The sequence below is a fragment of the Hydra vulgaris genome, chromosome 03, assembly GCF_038396675.1.
Source record: "Hydra vulgaris chromosome 03, alternate assembly HydraT2T_AEP".
Classification (NCBI taxonomy): domain Eukaryota; kingdom Metazoa; phylum Cnidaria; class Hydrozoa; order Anthoathecata; family Hydridae; genus Hydra; species Hydra vulgaris.
Window position 1 is genome coordinate 49,884,141 of NC_088922.1, and position 12,503 is coordinate 49,896,643.

At 29.6% G+C, this 12,503-nt stretch overlaps 1 protein-coding gene across 2 annotated transcripts; it reads right to left on the reverse strand.

The window, feature by feature from the left end:
- Positions 1-604: 604 nt before the first annotated feature.
- Positions 605-9,371, reverse strand: LOC136078246 (uncharacterized). Of its 2 annotated transcripts, none has more exons than XR_010637637.1 (3): positions 1,631-1,866; positions 1,353-1,514; positions 605-993 (listed from the first exon to the last, which is right to left on the reverse strand). XR_010637637.1 is itself a non-coding variant. In XM_065793544.1 (3 exons), the coding sequence occupies exons 1-3, from the start codon at positions 9,234-9,236 to the stop codon at positions 821-823; spliced, it is 402 nt and encodes a 133-aa protein (XP_065649616.1). In that variant the 5' UTR covers positions 9,237-9,371; the 3' UTR covers positions 605-820. The 2 variants fall into 2 exon arrangements, 1 of the variants encoding a protein (XP_065649616.1); XM_065793544.1 differs by lacking the exon at positions 1,631-1,866 and adding an exon at positions 9,170-9,371.
- Between the last annotated feature and the right edge of the window lie 3,132 nt (positions 9,372-12,503).

Below are 12,503 nucleotides of genomic sequence, written 5' to 3' on the forward strand. Positions count from 1 at the left end.
CTTGGTTTTTAGTTTATAAATCACAAAGTTAAAAACTTTTGTAACTTATTTAACGAAATGCACCACGCGAAGGTAAACCATAGGACTTGGCATTTCATATTTCTAGATTAAATACAAAACAAAAAAGGATAAAAACAAAAAAGAAATAAATGTTGTTACTAAAAAACTGTTTTTTTTTTCTTTCTCTTTTTCTTTAAAACTATTTCTTTTTATTTTATAATATTAGATTTTTATTTATCTTAAAGACTGCTTGGATCAAAAAATAGCTCAAAAAATAAAATATGACATTGCTTACAGAGGTTTTATAAATATTTTCACAATCTGTATCTAATCTATACAATCTATATAATACTATTTAAATATAATACTATTTATCATAATATATAATACCATTCAAATATAACTATATAATCTGTAACAATCAATTTAATATATATATATATATATATATATATATATATATATATATATATATATATATATATATATATATATATATATATATATATATATATATATGTATATATATATATATATATATATATATATATATATATATATATATATATATATATATATATAAAAATTATATAGTTAATACTTAAATCATGACCTTCCATAACAAGTGCGACAAAACCAATACCTTGCTTTTAAAAAGGAATTCTCTTTTTGTCCATACATTTTTATGTGACCACAACAAGCATGAATCACATGCTATTGCATTGCCAGTTTTATTTCCTTCGCTTGTGCTCTCTAGGCATTCAGCACATGGCCAGATATGTTGATTTTTTTTAGCCTTGATTACTTTATTAAGTGCTTTCTATGCATCTGAGCTAAAGTATATTTGTAATGAAGAAAGCAACTCTAATGCACTTTCATCAAGTATAGATGATGAAATACAATTCGGTCTTTTTTCTACAGCACTCTTATTGATAAGGGTACCAGAAAGAGCTTTCTGTACGTTGTCAGCTTTTAAAAACCAACTAAGCATCACTATAACAAAACCATTTGATCTTAATAACTAATGCTGTAAAACCATCTATTAATAAAAAAATTCATTAAAACATTTATTAATTTTAATTAAGTGGTCACCAATAAAGTATGTCATGCTGTATTTGACTTTTTAATATAGATAGGAGATCATTTCCATTTTTGTACAGTAATCGTCATTAAACATATAACTTTAAAATTGTGCAAGAAAAGAAATCTTCTTAGTACTAGAAAAAAATATTTTACTACTATTTACTAGTTAAATTCTTTATGGATGACCCCTAATATAAATTAAAAAAAAAACTTTAAAAAATAACTTGTTATTTATTAGCTTTAAATGTAAAACAATATTTTTAACATACAAGCATGTCTTTTAGCAGGTTCAAGTTTTATAAAAGGAACTGGCACATCAGTAGATTGACAAAGACGTTTTTTAGGAAGACCTATTATTGAATGAGTAGCACCTTTAGGACATCCACATTGGACAACACTTTGAGGCAAGCAAATCTTTTTTAACTGAGTATCTAAAATAAATGTACAAAATGCTATAACTCCATCTTATTCTTATATAATTAATAAATTCTATTTAATATAATTATCACTCTCAATTGCATATAATTTTTTTGAAATTTATATATACCTAGAACACCTGCTTTATCCTGCACAACAAAACATTTTTCTTGGTTTTGTTGTAAATTATCGGCAGTAACATATTGCTCTGAAGACTCATTTCTAAAATTGATATCATTTTTATCCTTTTTGTTAGAGTTTTCAATAAGGTCTACATCATTTGATGCTCATGCATCTGAAAAAGTTTGACTTGAGACTATATCAGATACCTTTAAATCTGTCTCATCAAGTTCCGAGTCAACTGGACCTTCTTTAAAACAGAGAATAGAACTTGTAGAAGTTCTATTCTCTGTTTTAAAGAAGGTCCAGTTGACTCGGAAACTAATGTCGCTAATAATGAAGTTGTACGAAGTGTAAGTTTGAATTTTTTGTGCTGAGAAAGGATTGTTTTTTTTCTTGGAGCAACGCAAATCTCCAATCAAGACTCCTTAGTCTCGGAAAAAGTATTAAAAACTCTTTGATGCTGACAATAATACTTCATTGTCCACCTTTCCAGACATAGCTTGGCATCAAACAGATTCGAACCTAGCAACTGGCGAACTGCAAAGAAAAGGTGACATGGCAGACCCATTGATTTTCTAAACATACAACCACACCTATCAGAAGTGACTATAGGCATATCTTCATTGCTTTTAACTATATGGTTTTCATTTTCACAAAAAAGATTTACTTCAGAACGCAAGGAAAATTGTTTCAATACTTGCTCAAATGCATACGTTCTCAGAAAATTTTTATAACCTGCTTCAGCATAATTTGGTTCAAAAAAGTCAATACAAATTTTCTGAATTTTGAAAATAGTTTTGAAAACAGTGTGATCACTCTCATTTCACATTGAGGCTAATAAAACATAAATTCTCAAGAAAGTTTTCTAATGTACTATTACAGTCAATAACTTCTTTCAGTTTTCCATTAAAATTTTCCAGACGGTTGTTAGTGGTGTTCATAAAATTAGCACACGCATAATTTAAGCCAAAGACCCAATCGTTACGAATGTTGTGCCAATTATTATTAAAATAGTCGAGAACTGTAGTTGGCAATGAAGAAACAAATATCTCAACAAACTCATTATATTGGGCCTCTCATCTTGCATATGTTAATTTTTGAATGAGTTCTAGACAAGACATTCATTGCCCACTCGTGATGCCAAGTTTTACAGAAATTTCACGATTAAAAGTTATGAAAATAAAAATCCTATTACTATATTCATAATTAACATTTAACTAGTTGTTACTAGATTATTTTTCCTAAGAGCAAAGTAAAAGAGATGCATCAGGGAAAGAAGCACGTACAACATCTCTCTCATTCAAGTCTTTGTTGGTCATTTAGTTTATTATTAGTAGGCATTAGTTTTAGACCAGGAACAGTTGTTTCTTTTGAATGTTTCTACAAACCAACTAAAAACATTATAAAAATAGTTATTTTGACAAAAAATTACCAATAAATAAAAAATACTATCTTTACATACATGGCATGACTCAAAAAGTCAAACCTCAATGATGCTGCATTTTCATTTGTAATTAAACCAATGGCAGCTACTTCACTTTCACCTATTTTAGTAAAATTAACATTAACTAAAAAACAATTTAGCAACAATCCAAATACAAAATATAAAAAGTTACCATGATCACCCAGTTACTGGAAACCTGAAATCCAGTCCAACCCGCTCCATGTCCTGCTTCTTGTTGGATTTGCTTTCTAAGGAAAGGCAAGAAGTACATTTCCCATCATCATTACAACAACTTTTGTATTTCTCAATCTGTTACTAAGATAGTTAACTTGTGACTTTTTCTCTAAACAACCTAATCACTTACCTTAACACCTTGATATGTGTCTTAAATCTGAACCTAGCTTGTGTACAGTCTCTTATTTTTCTGCTTTAGGTGGTTCTGTGAATGCAGTGTTTTCCATAAATCTTTCGCCTTGAACTTCTTCTTCGGATTCACCCTATCATTGCAATACTTACTAATAACCTATAGCTGACTAGAATTCATTTTGCAATTTTCTTTATGATGGTCTTTGGGCTGATGACTTTTCTCTTTCTGCTGATACATGCGCCTCCTATATAACTACCTGGATTATGGTAACTATGAAAGCTTTTATTCTTTCAGGTTTCAAGTCAAGTCTCATTCTACTCCATGGTTCTCACCTGTTTGTGCAGCAGCTATATCTAATTGTAATCATTCTTTTCATCTTTTTTTAAATAACAACTCTCTTGAGAACAAAAACATATTTATTATTGCAAGAAATCAATGTAAAAAATGATGTCTAATGCTAAGCATCATTATTCCTAGTTTACTAAATATTGTACCTTACCTTAGAAGTTAAGCTCTAGAGACTTTTAAACAATTCTTAACAGTGTCATTAACAAACTTAAGTATAATATTTCATTTTTAATTCATAGGTCTGTTTTTTTACTTCTCCTAAGGATAAAGCAGAACTATTTACAAATAACTTTTTCTCTAATTTGACACTTGATTATAATCGCCACACCCTTCTTGCCATTCAAATTAAACAAGTTAACCCATAGTTAGACATCCAATTTTCAACTAAACTTTTTTACTGCTTGTGGTTCAGATAACATTCCTGTCATAGCTTCACATTAGTATCCTTAATAACTTTGCTTAATATCCTTGATTCTCTTTAAATAGCCTAGTAAGTGCTTGACTAAATCTAGTTTTCCTGCCTGCTGGAAAATGGCACCTGTCGTTTCAACTTTAAAAAACTCTAGAGAACATTATAACTCCTTCAACTATCATCCGATTAGTCTTTTCTCTCTGAACATAAATTTTAATGATTCTGGGAAGCATATTTTGAAACCCTATACAGGCTCAGAATAAGCAGAAATACGAACAAATATGAAAAAAGAACACAGTCAGTTGTCATGCTATGTATTTTTGTTATTATAAAATGTGTTTAGTATGTATAAACTTTTGAAATATTCGACATTAATTTGCATGTGTGCAATTCCTCTTCTTTCTACATCTTTACCTTTGGTTCTTCATTAAGATGTGGTACGTTAATAGTTAATTAATGTTTCAATTAAATCATCAATTTTTTTCAATAGTTTATTATAGTAATTACAAGATGATCATGCATTTAAAGCTAAATTGTAAACGTGAAATGATTTATAAATGTGTTTCTTGTCAAATGTCATGTCCCTTTTCTATGAAGTACATTTTCTGATTCAAAAGTACTCAATACAAAGTTTATATGCAGTTGTACCAGATTCCTGGTAAAGTACTTAAAGTATGGATAGTTTAAATCTTAGTCTGGAGCAGACGTTATTCTAAGCTTGTTTTTACTGCTGCTTTGTTACTATTGTTACTGCATCTTTATACTAAGTTGTTAATTATAAAGAGTTAAACATTTAAGTTTTTACAAAAAAAAAATTTTTTACAGCTGTTTTACAGAAATAGCTTACTCATTCTATTTAAATCTACAAAATCTGAAGAAGTTGCTTTTTAACATAAATTTTGAGAACGCTGATTAGGAGTACATCTACATTTTTCATTACTTAAACTCTAATAAAACATAATCCTTTAAACACTTTGTGAAAATTTTCAAAAAAGTTTGCAGGGTAGTTCAACTTATATATAAATAGGATGACAATTGGATATTATTAATTTGAAAATTTAACAAAACAAGTGGTAATTAAATACTTTTTTTTCTTTCATTTTTTTAGAGCGGACATATTTTTTTTTAAGTATATAATCTAAAATAAATTGATAGCATAATAAACATAAAATTTATCAAAGTTTGTTGCTTTATTAAATATTATTTACTATCAGTTTCTATTAGAGGGTAAACATCTTTTTTACCAATTATAGAATACAATGACCAATATTTTATTCAAGTTAACAGGTATATATCAACAAAAATGTATTTTATATTTGACATAAACACCAACATGAATTTGTATATTTGCAATTTTTCTTGTTTCTACCTTTTTACACTGAGCTCTTCATAAAGGTGTGGTAAGTTAAGAATTATTCCTTTTGGTAATCAATTCACTACATAAAAACACACTTGTGAACATTAGGTTATAGACTTTTACTTATAGTTTATTATTCTAAATTATGCTTTGTAATCTTTTATTGCTATAAAATACCAAATGCAACCCAAATAAGCCCTTGTTCACAATTGTTTTTAATTTGAGAGTGTTGCTAACTACCTGGGCTAGCTATAACAACCAATAAACAATATTCTCAAACTTAAAAAATTTCAGAAATTTATATAATATATATATATATATATATATATATATATATATATATATATATATATATATATATATATATATATATATATATATATATATATATATATATATATATATATGGGAGTAATTAGTGTAAAGTTCTGAAAAGAAATTATTTAATTTAAAAATAAAACTTTTCTAGCTAAATGATAGCATTAATGGGAATTTATTATGGAAAAAAAATCATACCACATTATTAATATTCAATTGGTATTATTAGGTAAACTATAAAACTGTTTTGAAAAATGTATTGTATGAGAATACTCAAAGTATAGTCAAGTTTCACTATCTGGTATATGTATCTGGTATTTTAACACCATCAGGTATATGTATCTGGTATTTTAACACCATCAGGTATATGTATCTGGTATTTTAAAAAATACAACTATTGTAACAAACTATAAATACCAGATGGTGTTAGCTGTCTTTTTTATGTCTAAGATTTATAATATATTATGAAAATCACGAATATTTTGAGTTGTAAAGTTTTGTAAAAGTGTAAGTTATTGTAAAATTCGATAGAAAAATCATACTTTTTTTGTTATTATTATTATTTGATTTTTTATCCTATTATACAATATCACTTTTATTATTCAATACATTTTTTGATATTTGATTTGATTTTAACTTAGGTGCAAAAGCCTTGCTTTCAAAATAACTAAGAAACACTGATGAAAAGTATCTTGTAATGATGATGTCACTGATGAAGATGTGCTTTCGTTTAGCACCACTTCACTCTATTGGCTTTCTCTTTATTCTATATCGTTCTCCTTATCTCAAGAATGCACTCTTTTCGATGTTATTTCTGATCAAGTTGACGAGGCCCTCTCTCTTTATCCATCAGCCAATATCATTGTTGTTGGTGACTTTAATGCTCATCACACAGAACGACTTGGCTCTAGCGTCAGTGACACTGCTGGAGTTAAGGCCCTCAACTTTTGCCTTTCTCAATCGCTAACTCAAATAGTCAATTTTCTAACTTGCTTTTCAGACAACCCGAATCATTTACCTTCTCTACTTGACTAGAAATCTTTCGTCTTCCTGCTGACAAATGTGCTTCTTATATAACGTCGTGGATTCAGGCTGGCTTGCAATCTTTTATTCCCTCTCAATAATTCCAGGTCAAGCCCCACTCTTCTCTATAATTTTCCTCACATTGTGCTGCTGCAATTTCCAATCTAAATTGTTACTTCCATATCTATCAGCAAAACAATTCTCTAGAAAATAGACATCTGTCTACTATTGCTAGAAACCATTGTAAAAAGCTTTTGTCTAACGCTAAAGCCCGCTATTCTAAAGTCATGAAATCTCGTATTTCATCACAAAAATTAGGCTCTCGTGACTTTTAGAGAATCTTTAACAGTATCAATTCAATATATCTTGTATGGTTCAGACTTTGTCACCTCACCTAAAGACATAGCTGAACTGTTTGCTAAAAACTTTTCATCAATATCATCTCTTGATTCCACTAGTTGCGTTCTACCTGATATAGCCATCAAACAGGTTGATCGATTGCTTGATATTCGTATCACTCCAGCTTCTGTATCTAAAGTGATTTCCTGCTTAGACTCTTCTACAGCTTGTGGTCCAGACAACATACCTGTTGTAGTCTTGCAGAAGTGTTCTCTGGAGCTGTCATCTATACTTTCAAAACTATTTAACATGTGCTTATTAGAGTTTTGTTTTCCAGCCTGCTGGAAAGCGGAATCTGTTTTCCATATTTTCAAAATTTCTGGAGAGCAATCTGACTTGTTTAACTGCCGTTCCATTAGTCTTCTTCCTATCATAAGCAAGGTTTTTGAATCTTTCATTAACAAACACATAATCTCTTATCTTGAATCAAATAACTTTCTGATCATCAATATGGATTTTGATTTTATCATTCTACAGCTGATTGCTAACAGTAATAGCAGATAGGTTTTATCTTGCATTAGATAGAGGTAGAAAGGTTAAGGCTATCGCTCTTGACATATCTAAAGCTTTTGATAAAGCTTTAAGATTATTGAGTCCTTTCTTTCCAATCGTAGTATAAAAGTTGTCCTCAATGGACAGCACTCCTCTTTATATCCTGTAACTTCAGGGGTTCCTCAAGGTTCAATCCTTGGCACTATAATCTTTTTAATTTACATTAACGATCTTCCAGATACTCTCACATCTGAGGTGGCATTGTTTGCTGATGATACTACCATTTATTCTTGTCATGATAAGAAGCCAACACTCTCTGATTGCTTGGAGGGGGCATTTGAGCTTGAAAAGGATCTCACTTCTGCTACAGCATAGGGCTTACAGTGGCTGGTGAACTTTAATTCAGATAAAACTCAATTTTTTTCAGCCAATCGTTATCGTAATAATTTAGATCTTCCTATATTTATGAATGATAATGTACTTGATGAGTCATCTACCCTTCATCTTCTAGAATTAACTCTTACTTCCTATCTTTCTTGGAAACTGTATATCAAATCCATTGCAAAATTAGCCTCTGCTAAGGATGCATCTCTTTATCATGCTCAACACTTTCTTACTTTAGATTCTATTCTTTACCTCTATAAATCTCAAATTTGTCCTTGTATGGACTACTGTTGCCATATTTGAGGTAGATCTTCTAATGATGCCTTGTCTTTTTTAGACAAGGTGCAAAAACGCATTGTAAACATATTTGGATCTGCTCTTGCAGCCAACCTCCAACCATTATCACATCGTCATACCGTTGCTTCTCTTTCTCTTTTCTACAAATACTATCTAAATACTAAATAAATCATGGTTTCCATGGTTTCTGCTCAAAGAAGCTATTAGCTCTAGCTCCAGCAAACAAAACTCATTCTCACCTAACTCATCATTAAGCAAAGCCTTAAGTTTTTACTGTATCTGTCACTACATGGTCTAAAAACTTTTATTTGTCTAGTTTTTTTTCCCTACAATTCATTTTTTCGGAACGCTCTCCATTTTTATGTTTTTCTGACTGTTAACCTTAACTCTTAGAGACTTAGGACCTACGACCTTTTGAGTCTTCATTCAGCTGCTTCCTTGCTCTATAACTCTATTTTTTGTTTTTAAGTAACCTCCACTTAATAGTGGTTGCTTGAAGCCTTGTTAGAAGTAAATTAGATTAAAAAAGAAGAAAAAAAATTCATAAAAAATAAATATTTGTATATGAATATATAAAATTGTTTATTTCCTATATACATTTTGTGATTGATTGATACATTCCTAAATTGACTGTTATCAATACTATTTACAACAGTTGATTTAGGGATGTATCAACCATATCATAAAATGTATAAAGAAACACACCAACACAACTATCTTCACCAAGTACAATATAAATAGGCAGACGAATTCGTAACAGTTTATGTTGCATCAAAACAAAGGAACTCTGGATATGAATTGTACACACTGTGCATAATATCGTCTTGAAAAAAAATCCGTTTCAAATTGTTGTCAGAATCTAATCAAAACTTTAACATTAGTATCTGAAAATAAAAAAAAGTGATTGTTTTAATAATAATTAAAAATAATAATTTATGTAAATAAAGTTTTGAAACATTTTCTGAATGGCTGAATAAAAACATTAGAAGCAGCAATTACTGTAACAAAGTTGTGTTAGCAAATTTTGCTAATACATACCATTTTTTACTAATAAATTTAATTTAACCTTTCATTTTGAAAGTTTTATTTGATTTTTGGGAATCAGCTTCAGGATAAAGCTGATTTGAAGCTTCAGGTTAAAGTTGAAGCTTAATCAACCTAAATTATTTTTTGATTCTAACATCTCTATCTATATTAATTAATTCAAACAAAGTCAAAAAATATATGAATATTTGTTGCCCTTTACTTAATAATAAAAGCTAAAACACTTATTAACCTATTAGCTAAATACCTATGTAGATACTGTTCAGTAAAAGTAAAACACCTGTTAAATTTTATCATAGAAAATAAAAAATCAAGCAGGCTTTTTTTAGCTGGCATCCCAAGACAAGACAAAAACGCCTGTTAAAACTTTATCATTTACAAATAAAAAACTATAATATATTGACACATTTAAAAAACAAACAAGACTAAAAACATAATCTACAGAAAAAGCACTTCAAAATTTCTTATACTATAAGAAAGTTTAAACTTTTTATTAAAAAGGGTTTCTATAAGTTATAGAAACTCTTTTTAATAAAAATTTCAGTTGTTTATCAACGGATTTGAATATTTAATCCGCTGCATTAACGAAATTTCAAAGAATCCGTTAATAGTTTATTTACTCCGTTAGTTTTGTGATTTTTGCTTACGAATTTGTTAATTTAACGGAAAAAAGAAATCCGTTGCTTTTTCTAACGAATTGTTTTTAGAGTGTACAATGAGTAGAAAACATTTTAATGAGTGATAATGTGAAATTTGCTTAGTTTTTATTTGAGGTTAAAACTTTAGTTCTCAAAATAAAAATGCACATGAAAAAAAAATCTAAATCCTTAATTCTATTATTGTAATTAATTGTAAACTATTTTTACGAAAATAAAAAAAGGATTTCGTTGTAGTTGAGTTAGATGGAACTGGACGTATTCCTTAAGCCCGTGAATAGTTATCCATGTTAGCTCGTGCTCGATTGCACGGAAAACGATGCGCTGCGGTAATTATAATGGAAGCTGATTAAATTTTGCTTCAAAGCAGCCGACGCTGATAGTACAGACAATTTTGTTAAGCATTTCATGGGTTAGCAAAGCAATTGTTAAAAAATTGAAGCGAACGAAACATTTGTTGATGATTTCACTATAAAAGCACTACTTTTTCAAGTGATGTTTGACTGTTGAAGCAAAAGAGATAATTATAGCGTCGCATTTTTTTATGCTTATAAATTGTCTTGCCTCTACCATGATCCGGTCAGTTATCAAGTATTTGAGTTTTTGCATCGGGTGTAATGTTGACGGAATGTGGATTTTAAGGCCAATAGGTAAAAAAAAAACAATTTTTTGCTCAAATTTTTGGTGGAAATGTCGAAATTTTAATTCGATGCCTTTATGAAACTTGCTGAAGTTATTCTTTTAGTTTACGGTTAGGATTAGTGTTTATGGTGATTTAATAAGTGTTTGGTTAAATTAGTTGTTTGATAATTTGATTTATTTATTTTGTTTTTTGTAGTCAATAGTTTAAATAAGTTGGTTGATAATTTAAAAAAGATTTTAAAAGTTTTATATAATTTTATTTATTTATTGGTAGCGCGCTTGCGTCAGAAGCATGAGAACTCTAGCTTTGAAGCCTATATGAGCACCTCATTTCTAACCGTTCTCTTGAGGTTAGAAATGAGATGCTCTGTGATAAGACCATAGAGACTTCTTGGGGTAACTAAAAAAAGTTTTAAAAATTGTATAATTTTTGCTTTAAATTGTTTTTTTTGCGGTTGCCAAATTAAAAATAAATGTTGGCAGCTCTAAAACATGCCATGAAAAACCTTAGTCTAACCTTGTCTAAACCTTAGTCTAACCTTGTCTAAACCTTGGTCTAACCTTGTCTAAACCTTGGTCTAACCAGGGAGCAGCATGTTTAATTACACATCTGCTGGGAAATAAAAAAAAGTCTTAAATGGATTAGAGGCTCTTGAATTCAAATTTTCAAAAAGACTGTAGCTATAATTGGACACCAAGGATTCAAAACTGAACTCGCTACTAAAAGAAAGCGTAAATTGAAACGCTTTTACGATGAGGCATCAAACACAGCTCATTTCCACAACAGCCAAACAAAAGAACTCAAAATAAACGTTTTTAGTTTTGGTTTATATTGTCTGCTCCAGCAGATTGATTTAGTATTTGAGACAAACAGGATGGTTGGCAATAAGTTTTTATTCACTTGGTTAAATAATGATGATCTTTCGAAATAAAGCTTGTGAAATTTCACGGTTTTATCCAAGAGGTATAAACAAAGAGGATATCATTGAAGAAGTTTGCTTTTTTAACAAAACGAAAAACAATTTTCGATTTTGAAAAACAATTTTCTGCGCGGAAATCCACTGAAGCTACTTAATCTAATCTTTGAGAAGAAACTTTTTTTGCGTTAAACTTTTTTTAAAACACTTTTTTTGTACACTTGCATCATGCTCCGGATTTTCAACACTATTTCTGTGTTAGATGCTGAGGGTGAACCATCGTTTAGTAAACTGAAGTTTGTAAAAAACTCCCTCCGTTCAACAATTACCCAGGATCACGTTACTGATCTTTTTATTATTTCGATTAAAAAAGATTTAAAAAGTGAGCTAAGACAACGTTATCAAAATTTGAGCGGCAAGAAAAGCTCGAAAAATTCATTTTGAAGCACCTATTTTACCTTTCTCGAAGATTTTGTTTATTAACTTTTCGTATATTGGTTTTAAAACTAATACTTTGAATATGTCAGTGTTGATTAATGAACAGATTTTTAATCCACACCCGGACGCCATTGGCGCTCTCGCAGGCGCTTATGACACGAGGTATAAGAAGAAATACAAAGAAAAACTTTGATGCTTCAGAGACAAATACAAATTAAAACTTTATGATTTTGCAGCATTCAAGTGCGCTATGGAAGATTGCAACTGCTGTAATGTACGTAAGATTCCTACAAAGGAACAAGAATTTCTGACTGCCCAGCGAACGAGCCACCTAATGTTTAT

Bases quoted from the DNA above. Each gene is read 5' to 3' on its own strand.
- LOC136078246 (XM_065793544.1), bottom strand. From the start codon at position 9,236: ATGCAACATAAACTGTTACGAATTCGTCTGCCTATTTATATTGTACTT. The intron at 1,515-9,169 runs GTGTGTTTCTTT...CATTTATTTTAG, and splicing joins TGGTGAAGATAGTTGTGTTG to ATACTCAGTTAAAAAAGATT. The intron at 994-1,352 runs GTATGTTAAAAA...GTTTTGTTATAG, and splicing joins ACCTGCTAAAAGACATGCTT to TGATGCTTAGTTGGTTTTTA.